The sequence below is a fragment of the Andrena cerasifolii genome, chromosome 5 (assembly GCF_050908995.1).
Source record: "Andrena cerasifolii isolate SP2316 chromosome 5, iyAndCera1_principal, whole genome shotgun sequence".
Lineage (NCBI taxonomy): Eukaryota > Metazoa > Arthropoda > Insecta > Hymenoptera > Andrenidae > Andrena > Andrena cerasifolii.
This window is the reverse complement of record NC_135122.1, coordinates 126,628-150,000: the sequence shown is the minus strand read 5'-3', so window position 1 is coordinate 150,000 and position 23,373 is coordinate 126,628. Positions and strand designations below refer to the sequence as shown.

At 48.6% G+C, this 23,373-nt stretch overlaps 2 protein-coding genes across 2 annotated transcripts; both read left to right on the top strand.

Annotated features, from left to right (window-relative positions):
• Positions 1-13,299: 13,299 nt before the first annotated feature.
• Positions 13,300-17,591, top strand: LOC143368805 (uncharacterized). Its single transcript, XM_076811886.1, has 3 exons — positions 13,300-15,174; positions 15,245-15,734; positions 17,385-17,591. The coding sequence occupies exons 1-3, from the start codon at positions 14,063-14,065 to the stop codon at positions 17,589-17,591; spliced, it is 1,809 nt and encodes a 602-aa protein (XP_076668001.1). The 5' UTR covers positions 13,300-14,062.
• Positions 17,592-17,848: 257 nt separating this feature from the next.
• On the top strand, positions 17,849-23,324 carry LOC143368902 (uncharacterized). Its single transcript, XM_076812108.1, is given in 3 exon segments — positions 17,849-18,850; positions 18,853-19,594; positions 22,410-23,324. Coding segments are annotated over 3 exon segments (1,683 nt in total). The 5' UTR covers positions 17,849-17,935; the 3' UTR covers positions 22,436-23,324.
• Positions 23,325-23,373: the final 49 nt, after the last annotated feature.

The following is a 23,373-nucleotide window of genomic DNA, read 5'->3' as shown; positions in this document are numbered from 1 at the left end:
ATAAATTGTCAGGTACACACTCGCGTTTTAATTTTAAATTTTGATTGCGTTAGTATTATCTCACTCGCACACGGGTATCTTACTTCGTTCCGAGGCTTTCGCTTACATCGAGACTTTACTGTACTATATCTTCTTTAACTATGCCTGTTTTTCTTTTCTAATGTATGTTTTTCTTATTTCTATGTATGTACCACGTGTTACTGATTATTAACCTCGTACGACGAAACACTTGCAAGCACACCTGCTGCGTATGATTTTATACACAAAGAAGACGTAGGAAAATTTCAAGACTTCCCAATTATCGAAGGAATTGTGGAACAAGTACATTTCGATACGGACGCGGAAGATATTTTAGAAGAAATACATTTCAACGCGGAGGAAGAGGAAATTGTGGAACAAGTGCATTTCGAGTCGAACGAAGAAGAAATTATACAAGAAATAGATTTGGACACAGACAGGGATGAGATACATTCCGTAAGAGGTATCAACGAAGAAACGACTCAAGATGTTGGAAGTGATGCCAATTACAGGGTGGTAGAAAATGCAGAACCAGAACAGCCGGAAAATCCAATTTCAGAAGGAATAGACTTCGTTGATTTTCCGTATGTTTTCGAACAAATACAAAATCTTGGAAAACATTCGACTATTGGCTGAGGCATCGAACATTTTAAAATAATTAGATGTCAACGGAATGGACTAGAAAATGTGTATTATGTAGAGTGCAAAATGTGCAAATACACAAAGCACATATCCTGTCTTCGAAAGAGTGATGCCACTATGGATATCAACCGCGCCGCTGTTTCCGCAACAATGATGACGGGCGGCGGATATAATCAACTGGAGGACATACTGATTGCCGTGAACGTATCCTGTATGACGAAAAGGATCTACGAGAAATGTCAGAATGACCTAATCGATGCCCTCGAAGTGGCCGCACAACGCGAAATGGAAGATGCAGGAAAAGAGGAGAAAGAATTAGCTATATCAAGAGGCGACGTACATGCAGAATCCAATCTACCGTTTATCCCAGTTGTCGCGGATGGCAGCTGGATGAAAAGGTCCTACCGCGGAGGAGATTACAATTCTCTCTCTGGCGTAGGAGCCATCGTGGGATACCACACGAAGAAAGTGCTGTACATCAGCGTGAAGAATAAATTCTGCATGACTTGCCAAATAGCAGGTACGAAGAAGGAAGAACCGCGCGAGCATCGTTGCTTCAAGAACTGGGGCCGCAATCAGAGTTCAACTGGCATGGAGAGTGTTGCTATTGTCGAAGGCTTCAATTGCAGCATAGATATGCACGGCCTAATATACACTATATTAGTTGCTGATGGCGCTAGCAGTGTATACAAAAAGATATTGGACAGTGATCCATATAAAAACTACCTGGTGCAGGTACGAAAAATAGAATGCACCAATTACAGTAAAAAAATACATACGCAATTTCAGTAAAAAAATAAACGAAATCGCAACAAAAGGCCGCGATAAAGACCTAAGAGCTGTCGTAAAGAATAATGCTCTCCGCTTGCGTACTGGTATAAAGAAAGCTGCAGAATACCGGTTGCAAGAAGAAATAACACTCCAGGAACGAGTAAGAAATTTGGAGGAAGACTTGAGGAATGTACCGAGTCACGTTTTCGGTGAACACAAGGAGTGTCAGAAGTTAGCATACTTCTGTAAGAAATACTCCGATCCAAACAGAGAGGACTACGTACCAAGGTTGAGAGAAGCTGGTATTTATCAGAGTATCGAAGAAGCGATGCAGCCACTTTTCCCTAAAGCTGACAGTTTGCTGCACGGTTTAAATTACAATGCTGTTGAAAGTTTTAATAATATCATTGCCAAATTCATCGGAGGCAAAAGGATAAACTTTGGACGAGGGGGCTCGTATCAGGGCAGAGTCTCCGCTGCAGTCGTCTAATATAATACAAAAGAGGCGTTTAGCAGATTGAGTACGGCAATGGATAAAGAGCCGTCAACTATGGTAAGAAAGCTGGAAGGACGTCGGAAGCGTGCAGCAGAAAAAGCAAGGGAATATAAAAAAGAAGCGAAAGCATCCTCCTTCCGAAATAAAAAACAATCGTGCGACCAGGATTACGGCCCTAACGCAGAAAAACCAGATATGGAAGAGACAGTATACTCTTCCGAATGTAAAAGGCACGCGGCTATACTCCATGACTGGCAAAGAATGCGATGCGAGATCGAAGAGGAAACTCGCAATCAGGCGAATAGTGAAAAGTGGATTAGATATAGAAAAAAAATACTAACTGCATCCAATTTCGGCAAGGTATGCCAATTACGAAACACTACAGCACGGGCAAATACTGTGAAGAGTATAATGTACCCGCAACTTCCAAATTTGTCTGCTCTCCAATACGGAAGGGGAAACGAGGCAAACGCCTTGAGACAAATGGAAGAAGAATTAGGAATCCATATTCAACCATGTGGCCTCTTCATCGATGACACTCTGCCTCACTTAGGTGCAACTCCTGACGGCCTCGTAGACCATGATAAAATCGTCGATGTAAAGTGTCCTGAATCGGCCAAGGATTTAACACCTGCTGAAGCAATAAAGCAACTTGATAATATAAGGCGTATTTTCAAGGGTAATGAAATGAATAAGAATCATCATTACTATTATCAAGTGCAAGGACAATTGCACATAACGAAAAGGCAACGGGCCTATTTTTGTTTATGGACGCCGAAAGGTATGAAAGTTACAACAGTATCGAGAGATGATCGATTCTGAGCAACAGAAATGGAGGAAAAACTGAAGAAGTTCTATGAGGACTGCATGTTGCCAGAAATAATAGATAGTAGATACAATCGGCAACAGCCAATTAGAGAACCTCCGTACATAAAAACAGGAGGAGCAGGTACGAATAGAAAATAAAGTACATAATACACCGGCGAGTGTATCCAGCGCATATGAAGAGCTGTCGAATAAGCAATTGCAATCCAAAGGCACTAATGCACCGGCGAGTGCATACAGCGCATATGAAGAGCTGTCGAATAAGCAATTGCAATCCAAAGTGACTAATGCACCGGCGAGTGCATACAGCGCATATGAAGAGCTGTCGAATAAGCAATTGCAATCCAAAGTCACTAATGCACCGGCGAGTGCATACAGCGAATATGAAGAGCTGTCGAATAAGCAATGTTCCAAAATGTAAGTATAAGCGTGTAGTTTACAAAGCGCAGGCACCACCGTAGCAACGTGGAGGCGCCTGGAGTGCGCAGAGTTACTGCGCTGCGACGAAGGAAGTTCGAGGGCGAACATCGTCGCAGAATGGCCGAATTCCCCATCAGAGAGAGCCCCGAAGAGTGGAGTTGTTTAGACAGGATGGGTCCTTCGCCGACCAAAGATCCAGGAAGTCTCTCGCTCGAGGAGAGAGTTTGAAGTTTTGAACGAAGAGTCTGAAGATTAGTCTAAGCTAATGTACTGGACTGTTTAAGTTGTTTCAGGGAGCACGACACCCCACGACGAGGGACAAGGTGTCGGGGGACTGCCACCGTGGCCTGGATACGCGTGCCCGAATTCCCCCCTGTGCTACGACAGAGTAGCAGTCCGCAGTGAAGCGCAGACATACGTGGAACCGCTTCTCTAGCCCTGTTGGCGTGGATCTTGGCTTCTCCCCGGTTTGTGTAAACCAAGAGGTCCGCCTCAACAGGGTGGACAGCAGCCGGGAAATGGCATCTCCAACCACCAGTTGGACAAGCGGTGCGACTGCTTGGATCGGCTGGTGGAGATATCGCGGAGACGGGAGCGTTAGGAGGACGCACAGGACGGTCCCCTGGGTCAGCACAAGAAGCCACGAAGAGGAATGGGGCCATCTGAAAGCCAAGGCCTGTGAGAGGGAGAAGAGGACAAGAAGTCCAGAAGAAAGACAATGCAGACGAGCTGGGGTACTGGGCAGATTGATCGGTGAAGGGGCAGATAACATACTCATGAGCTGTGATCCCCTGTTATCGGTTCCATCGCGCCTTTCCGTCTTCCCGGTTCTTTCAGCTCCAACGGATTCTCCCAAAAGAAAGTAAATGTTAATGCTTCTCCGTCTCTTTTACACGGAATCCGGAGCCGTGAAGGGATTGAAGTGTCAAGCTCGTACGGCCACCGGAAGGACATCGAGAACGAGTCCCTGGAGGAGAGGGTCGACCGCGACCAAGCATTCGACGAGGAGGAGGGAACGTCGCCGAAACAGTGGAGACGTCGTCGGACGTCCTTCTGGAGGAGGCTGCCTGCAAACGAGGCAGCGCTGGAGTCTGCACGTGGTTCCAGAGGCTGCACGAAGGAGGATGCAGTGTCGGAGCGTTGGAGTCGACGGGGGACGTTCCAAAGTGGAGTTCCAGGGACGTCGCGGGGCAAGGACCAGGGGCGTTTCGTCGAGGGAGAATTAGAAGCTCTGCGGTACCCGTGCCTGGCTGCTGCACCCGTAGCTCTCCGTGGATTTCGTCGTGGGATACACGGAAGAGGAACGCGCCCGGAGCTCCCCATGGATTTCGTCGTGGGACACACGGAAGAGGAACGCGCCCGGAGCTCCCCATGGATTTCGTCGTGGGATCAAGAGCCGCAGGGTTCCAGCGACGTTGTGGGACAGGAAGCTGGAGCGTTTCAACGTGGCAGATCGAGAAGTCACGTTGTATCCACGCCTTGTTCAGGGTTTTTCGGTGGTTTTCCCCTAAGCGAGAAGGCAAATGCCGAGGCGGATGTCTGAAGAAACCACGGGGTTGCACGACCACTTCTTCAGGCAGGGGTACGAAGATTCTGAAGAGGAATTAATGAGGCCGAGACGTCCGCTCTTCCAGAGGGGAGAGCAGTGTTGCGAGCACCGGGTATAGGCCCGTGCATAGCCTGCTGGTGCTCGTAGCTGAAGATAGAAGAAGGTGGGCCACCTTCGAGAGGACGACCGGGACGACCTTTTTTTTTTGACGTGGAGTAATCCCTAACGGATACCCCGCCCCCCGGGGGAGGGACGGGGTTATGTGGGGCTTGCACCCACTAAAACTCCACGGTGGTCTTCCTCGGGCGCGGAGCCGTGCGCACGAGGGGAGGGACTTTACGCGGGAGCAAACTAGCGATACATCCGCTTGCCCCCCCCCCCCTCAGCGCAAAGGCGAACTCCGCGCTCAACAACCCCGCGCGATGACGGCGGGGCCTTTCCGAAACTCCGGCGACGCGCTACGGACCACTCGTCCGCGTCGCCATTTCTGGGGGTCGCATGGTGTTGCGGAGGGGTGAGTGTGCCCCCCGACACCCTCGCCCCGCGACCCCCGCGATCGAACAGTAACCCAGACAGTGGCCGGGCGGGGAGACGGCACCTGGCCAAATGATCCAAGGGACCGTTCTTCCGCCGCCGCACCCGGGAGAGCCGCCAGCGGCGACCGGGCCTAGGCCCGGCGGACACTCCGGGGCAGCGGCAGAGTGCAATGACGGTCCCGTTGACCGCCGAACCTAACCCAGACCTTTTTTTTTTTTTTGACGTGGAGAAATCCCTAACGGATACCCCGCCCCCCGGGAGAGGGACGGGGTTATGTGGGGCTTGCACCCACTAAAACTCCACGGTGGTCGTCCTCGGATGCGGAGTAGCGCGCCTGAGGAGGAGGACTTGATGCGGGAGCAAGCTAGCGATACGTCCGCTTGCCCCCCCCCCCCCCCTCACGCGCATGATGTTGGTGCATACTCCGCACCGATTCCCCGAAGACTCGGGGACTTCCCTGGGGGAGTTAACTCCTCCCCCAGCTCCTAGCTCCGACGACGCGGGACGGACCACGCGTCCGCGTCGCCACGGGGTTGCTGCTTCTAAGGTGGGAGGTGCCCCCCGGCACCCCCACCCTACAACCCCCGCGATCGAGATGTAACCCGAGCCGCGACCGAAGGTCGCGGCCGAGGCGGGGGCGAAGAAAAGCAGGCCGCTGACAGTCCGCTCAACTGCCACGGAACTCGGGGACAACGCTCCCGAGCCGTGGCAGGCTTAAAGATGCGCGGAGCGGCCGGGAATTACAACGGCCGCCCGATCCACCCCATGAACTCGATCGCACTTCACGGAGCAGCGATGTTGTGCTGCTCCGCAGGTGGGGGAGGAACTCGTCCCCCCCCCCCCCCGAGACACCTCCCACTAACACACACATGGGGCGCGGTTGCACAGCACATTTCCGTCGGCCGCGCCCCCCTTCCCTCTTCAACTCCTCCTTAACACTAAAGGGGAAACATCCCCACCTTCCTACTCCTCAGGGAGCCTTCGAGGCTCGGGGGAGCGGGACGACGCGAACACTACGTCGCCCTCCGACCTCCCCCGGCTCCGCGTCATCCGATGCCAATGCGACGACGTCGACGCGGAGCAGCGAGACGGGACGGGTGCCCCGTCAACTCCCGCCCGCATTCGGCCTCCTCCTTCTCAAACATAATTGCCTCTGCAAAGGCAGAGACAGCCTTCCAATTCGCCCTGTCTGCTGCCATGAGACGCACGACCGTCTGCAGCGACAGATCAGGGCCCAGCTGCGCCTCCAGAACACGACGGTCGTCGATCCACTCCTGGCAACGTTCCAGGGTGTGACCCGCCGTGTCCTCGTCGCCCGAGTCGCAGCTGAAGCACCGCGACGTCTCCTCCCGCCCGATTCGACACAGATAGGCGCCGAAACAGCCGACGCCTGTGATGATCTGTGTCAGGCGGAAGGTTAGCCTACCGTACCTACGCCCCACCCACTCCCTCATAATGGGAAGGAGCGCCCCGACAACGCGACCCTCCCGATGTTCTGGGATGGCCAACCACTCGAGCCATTCGTTGCCGGGCCTGGCCTCGCGCCACTTCGTGTCCGTCAGCGGGGGGGTTCCCGGCATCGCGGAGATCTCGGACGGCGGAATATATCTCCGCCTCCATCTCCGCGAGCAGGTGGAACGGGGGAGACCCAGCCAGCGCGGACAGTCCGGCATGCGACACCGTGCGATAAGCTCGCACGGATCAGAGGACGACGCGTCGATGAACACGGGCGAGCAGCTCTCGCCCGACGCGACAATCCTCTAGGTCACCGGCCCATATAGGGGCGCCGTACAGCGCCATGGACCGAATGACCGTCACATAAAGACGCCGGACTCCCTCGTGAGGACCCCCAAGGTTGGGCATGATGCGGTTGAAGGCAAACACCTGTCGCTCCAACCGGGGGCCGAGGGTCTTGAAGTGGCGCGTGAATCGCCAGTAGGTATCCAGGGTCAGACCGAGATACTTCATTGATCGGCCGACCCTGATGTAGGCATCCCCGATCCTAAGGGACGCTCTGTTGGGAACGCCAGTCCCAACTTTGTCTGCGAGCCATATTGCCTCGGATTTGTCGAAAGCAACTCGCAGCCCGAGCGTCCCGATCGAGGTGACGACGCGTCGCAGTGCCTGTTCGGCGAGGCTGAGCGCGTCATAGGCGAGGTTCCACAGCAGGGGTCCCAACACTGACCCCTGCGGAACACCGCGGTGCACCGGAGTCGCCCCGCTGCCGTCCCGGCCGACGTATGCAACCACCCGACCGCGAAGGTAATCCCGGATCAGACAGCGAAGGTAGAGCGGGACGTTGTGATAGAGAAGCGCCCGCTCGATCGCCGCCCAGGAGACAGAGTTACACGCGTTGGCGATGTCAAGCGACACCGCCACACTGACCTCGCCTCCCTCGGCCGCCCGTTGCGACAGCGACCGAACCAATCGGATGGCGTCGATGGTCGATCGCTGCCGTCTAAAGCCGAATTGGCGGTCGGAAAGATCCGGGTCCACGGTCTCCAGGTGGCTGCAGAGGCGGGCAGCTATGATGCGTTCGAGGAGCTTGCCCGCCTCATCCAACAAACAAATCGGCCGGTATGCCGAAGACGACTCTGCGGGCTTTCCGGGCTTGCGGAGCAGCACGAGCCACGCCTCCTTCCACGCTGGGGGGAATCTTCCGGTCCTCAAAACGGTGTTAAATAACCGCTTGAGGCCGTCTCCAAGGGCGCCGATGACGCAGACCCAGACTCGCCAGGGCACTCCATCGGGACCCGGAGCAGCACTCCTCTGACGCATCCGCGCAATCGAGGAGGCTAACTCCTCGTCGCTAACCCCAGGGGCGTCGGCAGGGTCGGCGCCCCTCAACAACCACGGATCCCCGGTCTCGTCGGCACCACCCTCACCGGCAACAAGGGGAGGGGGAAATAACGCCGCGAGGACCTCGGTGAGGAACCGGGGATCAAGGCCTTCCGTGGCCGGGGGCGCCCAGGGACCAAGCTTGATAGAGACAGCTTTATACGGGCGCCCCCAAGGGTCTTCGTTGAGGGTAGCAACGAACTCCCGATTGGACTCATCCTTAGCCCGGGCGATAGCTCCACGGAGCTCTCGGCGCGCCGCGGAAAAGGCGGAGCGCAGCTCCTGGAGCTCGTCCTCCGTGACCCGGCGGCGATCTCGCCGACGAGCCTTGACGTATTGGCGACGCGCGGAGAGGCTCTCCGCCCGGATACGTGCGATCCCCGGAGTCCACCAATACGCCGACCTCCGACCCGAATTCGGTACCCCGGTCCGCGGCATTGTGGCGTCGCAGATACTCTGCAACGCACGGCGGAACCAAAGGGCACCATTGGCTGGGTCGTCGAGGACATCGCCCGGCAAAGGAGGCCAGACGACGACGGAGGACGCTAGTCGGGCCGCGTCAGCGTCAGAACACTTCAGCGCCCAGCGTGGGGGTCGCACGTTATCACGAGGGGCATTGGGAAGCGTGGCGGCGGGGAGGGAAGTAGCCAACATGACATACATGTGGTCGGAGCCTGCCTCCATGTCCTCCGCCACCCAGCAGCGCGACGTCCTGGTAAATGCCGCGAGGTTAACCTAGATTAAGTCGATCATCGACTCACCCCGCGGCCCACGGTACGTCGTCACTCCTAACGGGTTCTTCAAAACGAACCCCATCGCCTCCGCCCACTCGAGGAGCACCTCGCCCCGGGAGTCCGTTCTGGGGGAACCCCACGCGACTGCGTGGGAGTTGAAGTCCCCCAGGATAATGACCGGCTTAGCTCCGAGGGGGGTCAGATACGACCCCAGCTCGTTCAGCCGGTCCTCGAACTCCGGGACGGAAAGTCTCGGCGCGAAGTAACACCCCGCCACGTGGAAATCCCCCCAGTTTACCGTCATCCATCCCCGTCCGTGCCGGGCGACCGAGCACGGCGGGGACCCTCTGTCCATCCCCCACGTCATCGCCACCTGCCGATCCGGGTTCGTCGACCGATAACAACGGTACCTTTTTTTTTTTTTTTTTTTTTTTGACGTGGAGAAATCCCTAACGGATACCCCGCCCCCCGGGGGAGGGACGGGGTTATGTGAAGCTTGCACCCACTAAAACTCCACGGTGGTCTTCCTCGGGCGCGGAGTCGCGCGCACGAGGGGAGGACTTTACGCGGGAGCAAACTAGCGATACATCCGCTTGCCCCCCCCCCCCTCAGCGCAAAGGCGAACTCCGCGCTCAACAACCCCGCGCGATGACGGCGGGGCCTTCCCGGAACTCCGGCGACGCGCGACGGACCACTCGTCCGCGTCGCCACTTCTGGGGGTCGCATGGTGTTGCGGAGGGGTGAGTGTGCCCCCCGGCACCCACACCCCGCGACCCCCGCGATCGAACAGTAACCCGGACAGTGGCCGGGCGGGGAGACGGCACCTGGTCAAATGATCCAAGGGACCGTTCTTCCGCCGCCGCACCCGGGAGAGCCGCAAGCGGACACCCCGGGGCAGGGGCAGAGTGCAATGACGGTCCCGGTGACCGCCGAACTCACCCTATCTGTTCGATCGCCTACGACGGGAGCGCGTTAAAAAGAGCGCTTATAGCGCGGCTCCCGGGGGGGTAGCGGATGTTCGGCTACCCCCCGAGGGGGCCCTCTGAAACGAGGACCCCCAGATCTTAACTCCGCCGTCGCACGTCGCGACCTGCCACGACGCGACGCCGACGGCAACCCCGTGGCACTGCCACCACCTCCCAAGATGGCCCCGAAAAGGGGGGCCCCCCAGACCCGGTGATTCGCCGTCGGGGAGCGGGGTGACGCGCTGAACTACGTCACCACCCGACCTCCCCCGGCTCCAGGTCATCTTCGCCGACCTCGGCGTCTGGGGGCCGCGAGACGGGACGGGTGACCCGTCATCTCCCGCTCGCGTTCCGCCTCCTCCTTCTCTCCCATGACCGCCTCCGCATACACGAAGACGGCCACCCAACACGCCCGGTCCCTCGCCATGCGACGCACGACCGTCGGCAGCGAGAGATCCGGGCCCAGCTGCAACTCGAGGACACGGCGATCGTCGATCCACTCCCGGCATCTGGCCAGGGTGTGATCCGCCGTATCCTCGTCGCCCGAGTCGCAGCTGAAGCACCGCGACGTCTCCTCCCGCCTGATGCGACGCAGATAGGTGCCGAAACAGCCGACACCTGTGATGATCTGCGTCAGGCGGTCCCAAGGTGACCTAACCCAGACCTTTTTTTTTTTTTTTTTTTTTTTTTGACGTGGAGAAATCCCTAACGGATACCCCGGCCCCCGGGGGAGGGACGGGGTTATGTGGGGCTTGCACCCACTAAAACTCCACGGTGGTCTTCCTCGGGCGCGGAGTCGCGCGCACGAGGGGAGGGACTTTACGCGGGAGCAAACTAGCGATACATCCGCTTGCCCCCCCCTCAGCGCAAAGGCGAACTCCGCGCTCAACAACCCCGCGCGATGACGGCGGGGCCTTCCCGAAACTCCGGCGACGCGCGACGGACCACTCGTCCGCGTCGCCACTTCTGGGGGTCGCATGGTGTTGCGGAGGGGTGAGTGTGCCCCCCGGCACCCTCACCCCGCGACCCCCGCGATCGAACAGTAACCCGGACAGTGGCCGGGCGGGGAGACGGCACCTGGTCAAATGATCCAAGGGACCGTTCTTCCGCCGCCGCACCCGGGAGAGCCGCAAGCGGACACCCCGGGGCAGGGGCAGAGTGCAATGACGGTCCCGTTGACCGCCGAACTCACCCTGTCTGTTCGATCGCCTACGACGGGAGCGCGTTGAAAAAGGGCGCTTATAGCGCGGCTCCCGGGGGGGTAGCGGATGTTCGGCTACCCCCCGAGGGGGCCCTCAGAAACGAGGACCCCCAGATCTTTACGCCGCCGCCGTACGCCGCGACCTGCCACGACGCGACGCCGACGGCAACCCCGTGGCACTGCCACCACCCCCCAAGATGGCCCCGAAAAGGGGGCCCCCCAGACCCGGTGATTCGCCGTCGGGGAGCGGGGTGACGCACTGAACTACGTCACCACCCGACCTCCCCCGGCTCCAGGTCATCTTCGCCGGCCTCGGCGTCTGGGGGCCGCGAGACGGGACGGGTGACCCGTTATTTCCCGCTCGCGTTCCGCCTCCTCCTTCTCTCCCATGACCGCCTCCGCATACTCGGAGACGGCCACCCAACACGCCCGGTCCCCCGCCATGCGACGCACACCTTTTTTTTTTTTTTTTTTTTTTTTGACGTGGAGAAATCCCTAACGGATACCCCTAACCCTCGGGGGAGGGTCAGGGGTTATGTGGGGCTAGCACCCACTAAAACTCCACGGTGGTCTTCCTCGGGCGCGGAGTCGCGCGCACGAGGGGAGGGACTTTACGCGGGAGCAAACTAGCGATACATCCGCTTGCCCCCCCCTCAGCGCAAAGGCGAACTCCGCGCTCAACAACCCCGCGCGATGACGGCGGGGCCTTCCCGAAACATGCGACGCACACCTAACCCAGACCTAACCCAGACCTAACCCAGATACACACACTCACACACTCACACGCACACACACCATGAGCCGTTGCCAAACGTCAGCGTATAATAATTTATTTTTATGAGAAATTGTATCAGAAATTGTTTCAGACGATGTTGGGAAAGATCGGCGTTTTTCGACACCGCGTCTTCGAGGGAAAGAGACGGAGCATTACTTTAAAGTTAAGATTCTAGGAGGGAAAGAGACACCACTACATAGGGGATAGAATCGCATACATTCTAAAGCTAAAATTTTTTCAAAGCGTTCCGATTTAACGTCGCTGCGTATCGCGCGATCTCGCATAATTCGACTCCTCTGGAGCGGCCGTGCGGGATGATGTCACTTGGCGGCGCGAATGATAGAAAGAATTATGCAGCGTCAGCAAATCTTAAAGTTAAGTGACGAGGAGAATGATGGGCGAATGAAATGGTACAAATCATAAAATTAAAAGAATATAATTAAATGAATGTAATTTAACATTTTTTACTACGAGCATCATCCACAATATGATTGATTGCACATGCTAACAATTCACAATCGATCAATGAATGCTGTTTGAAGTGTTCGCTTTCAGAAATTAATTTTACATAATCTGTTGGCGCGGTAGCGCTACGTAGAACGTCTACGAAAGTGGCATATTTACTTCTTACAGAGTACATATTTTCAGTTAGCCACGTATACATATGTTCAATGCAATGATTGTACGCGAATAGTTTACACATCGTGGCTTCAGTCATATATATGACAACGCGATTATCGGTGATTTTAATAAGTTGATCATCATGCATACGCGTGAACTCTAGTCGTAAATGATCAATTATAATGTGAGTTTGGGGCGATGTTGCGTTGCTGCGTAATCGTTGGAGTATGTCCACCTTGTTTTGTAGCAGGAGCTTCCACGTATACATTGAAAAGCTTAACACGCTGCCTTTATTGTCGGCTATGGCGATCTCGACGTGACATAAATGCATACCAATGCGAATTCCTATTGTTGCAGCCGAAATCAGCGCGACAGCTGATCGGCCCATTTAAATGTGCGTGCGAGAGCGTGCAAACACGGTGACTCACCGTCCGGTAAGACGGTTGGCGACGTCACGCGTTTTTGCCGGATTCGAGCGTTGCGCGCTTCCGAGAATCCGGCAGTTAGTTCCTCGAACACCTTGTCGACATCGCACGCACGGGGTCCCGTTCTTTCTTTGTCGCCCAGCAGCCCACGCTCCCAGCGAAATCAAAATCGGTTCACGAGCCCTCGCACCCAGCGCATTGTACATAGTGTTACATCTCTTGTTCGGGTGGATTGCGTGTTAACCAGTCGTGTCTATTCGTGCTGTCTTCCGTGGAGTGTTCGACCTGTGTGTTAACGACGCTCACGTGCCGAATAAAAAACGTGTTCATCCGTCCATCGTTGAAGTGCCTTCCTTCCCTGACCGACCAGTGGCACTCCACACGCCTCGTCAGGCATTCATTTAAACACCTATAGTTAGACGTTTATAAGCTGTTGCAGTCTTCGGTGTTTTCATCGTTTTTAGCGATACGGATCGAGACCTGTAAGAAACAAGTACATGAAACTGATACTTCGGTCGTTTGCGTTTACAGTGAATGAAGTAAATGAAAAGTGTATAGTAACGCGTACATACCTCATATTGGATTGTTGATGATGTTGTTGTTGGCATTTATTTGGAAACCCACCATCGTTGGCGGCTGCGCAGGATGAATCGTTTAAGTTGTGTTTGTACATTTTGATGTGCACTATATTTTTTATGGAGTACCGTCTGTTCCGTCAAAGTCACTGAGGCTACTGAGCGATTGATGGAATAGCGTCCAAGAGCTCGGCTTAAACAGAGGTGCAATTGCCTCCCCCACCACAGCATTTTATTTTAAAGCTACCAATTTTTCCATAATGTTTTCCAATCTTAACATCGCAGCATATCGCGTGATTGTATGTAATTTGAGCCCCACCTTCAAGGATAAAAGTCTCGACACGTGTTGAATGTAATATAATATCTGTGAAAGCGCCGAATCTTAGAATTATGCGGCGTCAGCAGAAACTGTGTCGGATGATTTTGCGCGCTAATTCGTCATACGCGTGAATCATAGAAAGAATTATGCTGTATCGGCAGAAACTGCACAAAACCATGCTGGGACGGATCGTCGTTTTTGTATGCGGTGCATTCGACGGATGGGGTACGCCAAAAGAGTTAAGCAGAGATACCAAACCATGGTATCAGTCTTAAAAGCGTGCTCCAAACTGCACAAAGCCTCAAATCGTTGCAACGTGTTGCGCGGAAAAGACATATTCCATTTACAACCATGGGAGAATTCGCGCAAGTAGAACGTCAATTGTTGGATCAATCTGAACGATTGATTTCACGCGAAGAGTACCTCGCGTGGGAAGAACGGTGCAACGACTGCATCGAATCGTTGGAAGAACACAGCCGAGTGAAACGCCCGCGATTATCGATCGGTGTTCAACAATCGCTGATTACTCGAATCGCGCGGCTCGAAGGATTGAAACATTCGTTGCGCGGTCGTTTCGTGCGCGAAGGTGCCGGACATTCCAGTACGGGACTTTTGTGGCGCGAAATAGACACTGCGTTGGATAGTCGCGTATTAATTGGTGCCATGTTAAATTCGAATTATATCGAGCCGCGCAACTTCCTCCAAGATGCGGGGACCATCATGCTGGAGAATGTGCGGGGAGCTTTGAGGAAACATCAGAGCCTCAAAGTGAACACTGTGTTCAACGGCGAATTTGTGGCGGGTGACAAGCATGCTTGTAAAAGCATCAATACCCGAAACTGCGAACTCTTCGGTACATCCGATCTACAGGAGTGGTACCAACGATGCGTCATCGAACCCACCCTGGCATCGTTGGAAGAGTTCCAGCAACGCGACAGCGGATGGGCATTGACGAGGATTCTCAACCTAACCGTCAACGTTAATAAGTACAATCCGCTGCGTGTCGGGTGTCACCACAAGTTGCCGCGGGAAATATTGATGAAGAAAGCGACAATTAGCGTGCGATCCGAGGATAACGCCTGTTTCGCATGGGCAGTGGTCGCAGCTCTCCATCCCGCCGAAAGAAACCCTCATCGGCCAAGTTCATATCCACATTATACATTGGAGCTAAATCTCCAGGGCATTGAGTTTCCAAGGTCCACGAAGCAAATTGTAAAGTTTGAAGGGTTGAACAACATCTCCATCAACGTCTATAGCTTCGAGGAGAAGAAGAAGACGGAGAAAGGGTTGACAATCTTTCCACTGCATCTCACCAACCACAAGAGAGATCAACACGCAAACCTGCTCTACATGCCAGAACAGGGGGACAGCAATGTGGGACACTTTGTGCTGATCAAGAACTTGTCCCGACTGGTGAGCATGCAGTTGAGCAGGCACAGAGAAAAGAAATTCATCTGTGATCGGTGCGTATATAAAATTATGAAATATTGAAATGTCCCCATTAAAAAATTAAATAAAAATTTGATTTTATAGGTGCCAGCACTACTTTGGATCCGCTGAGAAGTTGGAGGCCCACACAGTGGATTGCCGAGAGATGAACGACTGCGCTATTCTGCTGCCCAGCCAGGACAACAATTTGCTCAGTTTCGATGGCCACGGCAGGAATGAACGACTCCCCTTCGTGGTGTACGCCGATCTAGAGTGCATCCTAGAGAAAACGGAGGATGTCCAGAAGGATGCGGGGACGCACAAACTGTGCACGTACCAGAAACATAAGATGCATAGTATTGGCTATTATATGCATTGCTCGTACGATGCATCGTTATCAGCATATCGATATCATCGCGATGAGGATTGCGTTTCTTGGTTCCTGAAAGAGCTGAAAAATATTGCGGATTTTGCTAAACCCATCCTGGCCAGTAATGTTCCCATGGAAAAGTTGTCGAAAGACCAGTGGGGGGCATTTCACAGCGCGAAGCATTGCCACATTTGTGAAAAGCCATTCAAGGCTGATGATAAACGAGTGCGTGATCATTGCCATCTATCCGGACGGTTTAGAGGCCGCGTACATTCGAAGTGCAATTTAAATTATAAAAACGCGTTTTACATCCTAATAGTTTTCCATAATTTATCCGACTATGATTCGCATTTTATTATCGAGGAAATAGTTACCGCTTTCGAAGGCAGCGTTGACGTATTGCCCATAACTAAAGAAAAATATATTTCATTCACGAAAAATGTTGAAGATATGGCTGAAGAATCAGACTCGCGAAATTGTATTAAATTGGGATTCATCGATTCGAAAAAATTTCTCAATACCAGTCTCGACAAATTAGCATCTTTTCTTAGCGCAGATAAATTAAAAATTTTACGATCTCAATTTGAAACATTATCCATCGAAGATTTCAATTTATTGACGCGAAAGGGTGTATTTCCATACGAATATCTTGATTGCACGAACAAGCTGCAGGATCCATGCTTACCACCGCGTGAATCATTCTACAGTTCGTTAACGGGTGAGACTGTATCCGAGAGCCATTACGCGCACGCCGAGACTGTCTGGCAGCGTTTTGGGATTAGAACCTTGGGCGAATACAGCGACTTGTATTTGAAAACAGATGTCTTGTTATTGGCAGATATTTTTGAAAATTTTGGCGAAAGTTGTATCAAGAGTTACGGATTAGATTCCGCGCATTATTATACTTTACCTGGCTTTACATGGGATGCCATGCTAAAACATACCAAAATTACGTTCGAATTGCTCACAGACGTTGATATCAACCATATGGTCATGTTTATCGAACGCGGTATACGTGGCGGTTTAAGTCAATGTTCCGGAAGATACGCAGAAGCCAATAACAAGCACATGCCATCTTACAACGCATCGGAAGTCAGCGTACTTTATGTACTTTGACGTGAACAATTTGTATGGATGGGCAATGTGCCAGCCCTTACCATACGCCAAATTTCAATGGGTCGAAGATGGCGCAAATTTTGACGTGTTTTCGATCGCTGTCGATTCGCCCACGGGATACATTCTCGAGATAGATCTGGAATACCCGCAACGTCTGCACGACGCTCACACCGAACTACCGTCCTGCCCGACGCGTGCCAAACCACCTGGCAGCGAACAGGACAAGCTACTCGCAACATTATACGATAAGCAGCGGTACATTATCCATTATCGCAACCTGCAGCAGTGCACGAGTCACGGTCTTCGTATTACAAAGATACATCGCGCGCTTCAATTCGTTCAATCTCCCTAGCTCCGCGATTACATCGAACTCAATACACGGTTTAGAACATGCGCGGCAAACGACTTTGAAAAAAATTTGTACAAATTGATGAACAACGCGGTACTTTTAACACACTGGGATGGGCGATATGGCGCGGAGGCAATGATCGCAAAACCAAATTTCCACAGCAGAAGCGTTTTTTCGGAAAATTTAATAGCTGTTGAATTGCGAAAACACGAGGTGAAATTCAACAAACCGATATACGTGGGTATGTGCATTCTAGACATATCAAAAATTTGATTGTACGAATTTAATCACGAGTACATGTGTCCCCTGCACGCTCAAAAATGTAAAATACTATATACAGACACTGATAGCCTCATCTATCACATTCAATGCGATGATATTGTGACCCAAAATTTCCCTTATCTCCATAGATAGGATCAGATAACAATAGTTATCATCTACACACAGCCTACTCATCGAATATCTTTCAAATACCGGACAGCAATAGTCATCATTTGCACACAGTCTACAACCTCCAGCACACTCATCGAATATCTTCTAGATATAAATACGGACTCTTCAGAAGACCAGGCAGTCTGAAAGAGAACTCCGAACATATAACATTGTACTTATACTGATTTCTTGTAATAAAAGTATCTGTAGATACGTCCACAGAATTCAATTCTTGTTTATATTCTTTTATCAAGAATTACATTACATTTTGGCGATCCTGCCAGGATCCATTCACTTCAGTGTAAACGAAATTACGATTTCGGCATACGTGCATCATTGAAGCTTGAAGGATCAAAAGAATCAGTGAAGATATACCAGCCGGTGTCTATCCAAGAACGACGGTCAACTGGGAGACACACCAGATCTACAAGCATTTACTACGGTAAGCTGAAAAAAAAATCTGGATTCATTTACGGTGTATAGAACGAGAAGAGACAGCTTCTCTAGCTCAGACTCATCTGCCTCAGTAATGGCTACCTCAAAGAATAGTGAATCCGCCAGCGGTACACTAGATCACTCTATTCGTGCAATCTTAGATGCTATGCAAAAGCAAAACGAGACATTTACTAAGCAAATAGATAATTTAACCAGAAGATTAGAAGAAACACAGAAAGTAGCTAACGAAGAAAATAAGAAACGCACCAAAGAAATAGAATTTCTAGGACGCAATATGTCCAAAGTAACGCTAGGAGACGACCTATTGACAGACTTCTCAGGGCTTACCGCCAACACTGACACACACTCAGTAATGACAGCCAGGGATGTAATGCCTAATACGTCAAGAATGACAGAAGCCGTTCACACAGAACAACACACTACTGAGCAATACGCTAACCCAAACCTTAAAGCCAAAGACGCCATAAAATGTATTCCACAAATAAATGGAGAGGATGACATAGGAGTTGAAGAATTCATTCGCGAAGTAAGAGAGATGCGCGCAATGTGTAGTGAACAATCTTTACTATTAAAAATGATAAAGATTGAGAAAATAACTGGCAAAGCCGCTACTGCAATCCGTAATGTAACAGTTAAGGAATATACGCAGTTATACGATGCTTTAAGACGAAACGTAGCAACCCAAGCTTCAGTAAGGGAACAACAAGACCAGCTCAGGGAAATTAGACAACGATTCGATGAAAATGTCCAAAGCTATATAATAAGATTCAGAAGAACATTTAACAAATTACAATACAGTATAACCAACGAATACACCGACGAATTAACTAGACGCGCTATGAATGATAGAATATTACAAGACTCTGTTATTGATTTCATTCGAGGACTAAAAACAGAAATAGGACAGATATTACTAGCCAACCCACCATATAACATACCAGAAGCTGAAAAGAAAGCTGCCGACATCGAACGCTACTTCAGAGAAGATAGGATGAAAAGATTCAGACCTATAGAAAAAAAATGACTACCTTTAACCCAAGACCAAATCCTACACCTCACCCTAGAAGTACTCAACCAATCCAAAGTCAACAAACTCAAATCCCCAGATCCTTTTCCCAAATGGAAAGAACCCCTCTTGCTCAAATAAGTCAGATGAAATGTTTTAAATGTGGAAAAATAGGCCACATCGCAAACAATTGCCAAAATTTTCAATCACGAGGGCCTCAGGAAAGAGCACCTCCCAGAATCAACAAACATAGAAGCAACGATAGCTCAGGAGGAAAATTACGAATCAATTCCGTTACCGGAAGACTACCAACTATACGAGTTGGACCAACAGGGGGAGAACAACGAACACTCCTTGTGGACTCAGGAGCAGGAATCAACCTACTCAAACGAAGCGCAATTGGAACAGGAAGAATAAGACAAACACAGAAAAGAGACTTTGCAATGGGACATTCTAAATTTAGTTCAAACGAAATAATGATTGCAAATATTTACCATACTCCAGTTGAATTTCACATAGTTGAGAATAACTTCCCTATAATAGAAGACGGCATATTCGGTTTACCCGCTATGAAGAAATACAAATTTGAGCTCGGTAATGACCAACTAAAACTAAATAATTACGTGTTAAAATTTCAGAAAGAACCTTTAATCCAACCAAAAACATGTTTTGGAAAGACCGTCTATCTGGAAGGCAAACCTACGCCAGTATGCTTTATCAATTGTGGTGAGTCTCAAGTACAAATAACCAATCTTATCGAAAATTCAAATACGTACGACCAGATCTCTACCTTTAAAGAACTGATTAGATTATCTCATATCGAAAATTCACTTAGAGAACCAATCGAAAAAATGTTATTGTATTACATAGACGTTTTTAATCTAGAATCCGACCTTTTACTCTGTACCGACCTATCCAAACACACAATCACTTTAAAAGAAAACAAGATAATTAATACCAAATCTTATTGACCACCTGAATGTCATAAAGAAGAGATAACTCGTCAAATGAAAGAAATGCTTAAGAAAGGAATTATAGAACCTTCAGATTCTCCTTATAATTCACCAGTATGGGTAGTACCTAAGAAAATGGATGCTTCAGGAAAACAGAAGTGGAGAATAGTGATAGACTTTAGAAAATTAAATGAATTAACTGATCAGGACGCTTACCCACTACCAGACATAGACGATATTCTATCTCAATTAGGAAACGCTAAATTTTTCTCAGCCTTAGATTTATCCTCCGGATTTCACCAAATCCCTATGGACAAACAATCAAAGAAATACACTGCCTTTTCTACCCCTCAAGGACATTACCATTATAATAGAATGCCTTTTGGACTAAAGAACGCCCCAGCCACATTCCAACGAATGATGGACACGGCACTCCGAGGCTTAATTAATAAACATTGTTTTGTGTATTTAGTTGACATAATAATTTTTGGTCAATCAATAGAAGAACATAATTCAAATTTAGCCATAGTTCTACAAAGACTTAGAGAATTAGGGTTAAAAATCCAACCAGATAAATGTGAATTCTTAAAACCGGAATTAGAGTATTTAGGACATATAGTAACCGCAGAAGGAGTAAAACCAAACCCAAAGAAAATAGAAGCAGTAATGAATTTTAAACAGCCCAAAACACCAACAGATGTTAAATCATTCTTAGGATTAGCAGGTCATTATCGTAAATTCATTAGAAACTTCAGCAAAATAGCAAAACCTCTTACAGAATTAACTAAGAAAGAAACACCTTTTCACTGGACAGATAGAACGCAGAACGCTTTTCAAATACTCAAAGATAAATTATGTTCAGCACCTGTATTAAAATTCCCAGATTTTTCTAAACAATTCTTACTTACTACTGATGCCAGTAACGAAGGTTTAGGCGCAATACTATCTCAAGAAGGACATCCGTGTAGTTACATATCGAGAACCCTTAACCCACCTGAGAAAAACTATTCAACAACAGAAAAAGAGCTGTTAGCAATAGTATGGGCTATAAAAAGACTCAGACAATATTTATTAGGAAGAAAATTTTTAATAAGAACTGACCATCAAGCATTAAAATGGTTACAAAATTGTAAAGACCCCTCTTCCCGCCTTATGCGATGGAGATTAAAATTAGAAGAATATGAATACGACATAGAATATACAAAGGGTAAGGACAATACAGCAGCAGACACATTATCCAGAATTCACGCTATTTCATTAGAAAGACAAATAGATTTAAAATCTGAATTTCATGAATGGAAAACTACGGAAGACCTACCTAAAGTTTTAAAAATATCTCAGAATCATAAAAATTTCTATCAACTTACGAAAGCAGAATTAGGTGAATATGACGAAGACAATTGGTTAATAAAATTATTCGAAATAATACAAGATAATGATAAAATAGGAATAGCTGATAACGAAATTTCAGAACTTGAAAAGAATATGATTAAACTAATATTAATATTTTTGAATGATACAGTAAAAGAAATACAATTTGCTTGGGATCCAATCCGAATATATACAGAAGAAGAGATAGAACAAATAATACAAGAAAACCACGACCTAATAGGACACCCGGGAATACAAAAGACTTACGATAGAATACGAGAACGACACAAAATTCCTGACTTAATGAAACGAATACAGACTCATATACAAATTTGTGAAACCTGTCAAACTTCTAAATTAACTCGCATTCGACCTCGCGAAGAACCACGCATCACAGATACACCCGTAGAATCAAATGAAAAGATCGCTATGGATATACTAGGACCATTACAAAAAACTAAAAAAGGAAATCAATATATACTTTCCATTCATGATGAACTGACTAAATATCTCATTTTAGTCCCTTTAAAAACTCAACAAACAGAATCTATTTGGACAGCCTTACTAAATCATTATATATATATATATATTCTCCGCACCGAAGAAAATCCTAACGGATAGAGGACAAAACTTCATATCCGAATTGATGCAACATTATGAAGATGATTTTAACATAAAACACATAAAGACTACAGCCTTTCACCCACAAAGTAATGGCTCACTTGAAAGAACACATGCAGTAATTGCCGATATGTTAAAATCAATTCAGAAAAACTCAAACGATGAATGGGACGAACAATTGAACTTTATTTGCCTTGCATATAACACAATGGTACATGATGCTACGAACTACACTCCTTTCGAACTGACATTTGGACACACAGCCAACCTTCCCTCCACCATATCCAAGAACCCTCAACGCTCCTACTCCGACGAAGTAATCTTCCGCCAAAGAGAATGGGATTCTAAATTACAAAAAGCTCGCGCTACGTTAGTTAAAAGTAAGCAAAGATATCAAAGAGATCAATTGAAAAGAATTATAAAACCTCAAACTATATTTAAAGAAGGAGATCAAGTCTTAATTCATAACGACCATAAAAAGCATAAATTAGATTCAGAATGGTTAGGACCGTACACCATTGATAAGGTATGCACACCTTACTATCTGATTCAAGAAAAGAAAATACATGGTAACAGATTAAAACCTTACTTTCCAGGACGACAAGCACACTCATCTACCTAGCCAAAGCTAACATAGATATAAAACCTTTAGAAAATAATGCGATATTTATCGAGAAAATCGATAAAGGATATTTATACAGCGACACAGCTAACATTATTATTGGGATAGATATTAAAGACACATTTGCTCAAATAGATATTATTGAAGGATATAAGAATAAAATAAGTAGCTATTGCATAAGCAAAAATTATGAAGAAGAATTAGATACTTTACAACAAAGAGTTAACAATATAAAACAGCTAGCCAGACATTTAAAAACCTTAACACACAGTAGAATCAAAAGAGGATTAATGAACTTCATTGGATCTGCATCCAAGAGTTTATTTGGAACATTAGACGAAGATGACTTAGAATTAGTAAATAAAAACATGGACAAATTATTTGATGACAATAACAAAATAAAAACAATTCTAGCCAATCAAACATGTTTAATACGAAAAATCATTAACAATGAAGGACTCAATGCACTAGAAGCATCATATGACAAAATCCTAAAAGAACAGCAATATGCAAAAACTGATAGGGCACTTACTAAACTAATAATTAAAATTGATACAATAATTCAATCACTACATTTCCAAATAGACGAAATGTTAAATGTAATTATTCTTGCCAAACAAGGAATCATAAGTCCACAAATATTAAATCCAGAAGAATTTATGATGCATTATGCAAAAACAATAGATGATCGAATTTACAATACAGCAATTTCTCCGAAAATAGAACATTTCCAGTTTATACTCGATATCAGTGAACTTAAAGTCTTTACGATCAGTAACAAATTATTCTTAAAAATAATAATACCTTTAGTTCAACACATGGAATGGGATATAGTGCAAGTATACCCTATCCCGAGTAAACGAAATGATATTGTTTAGGACTGTATATATTGTAAATATTAGATCTAAGTTCTACATTGTTTTAGTTACTAAGACTAG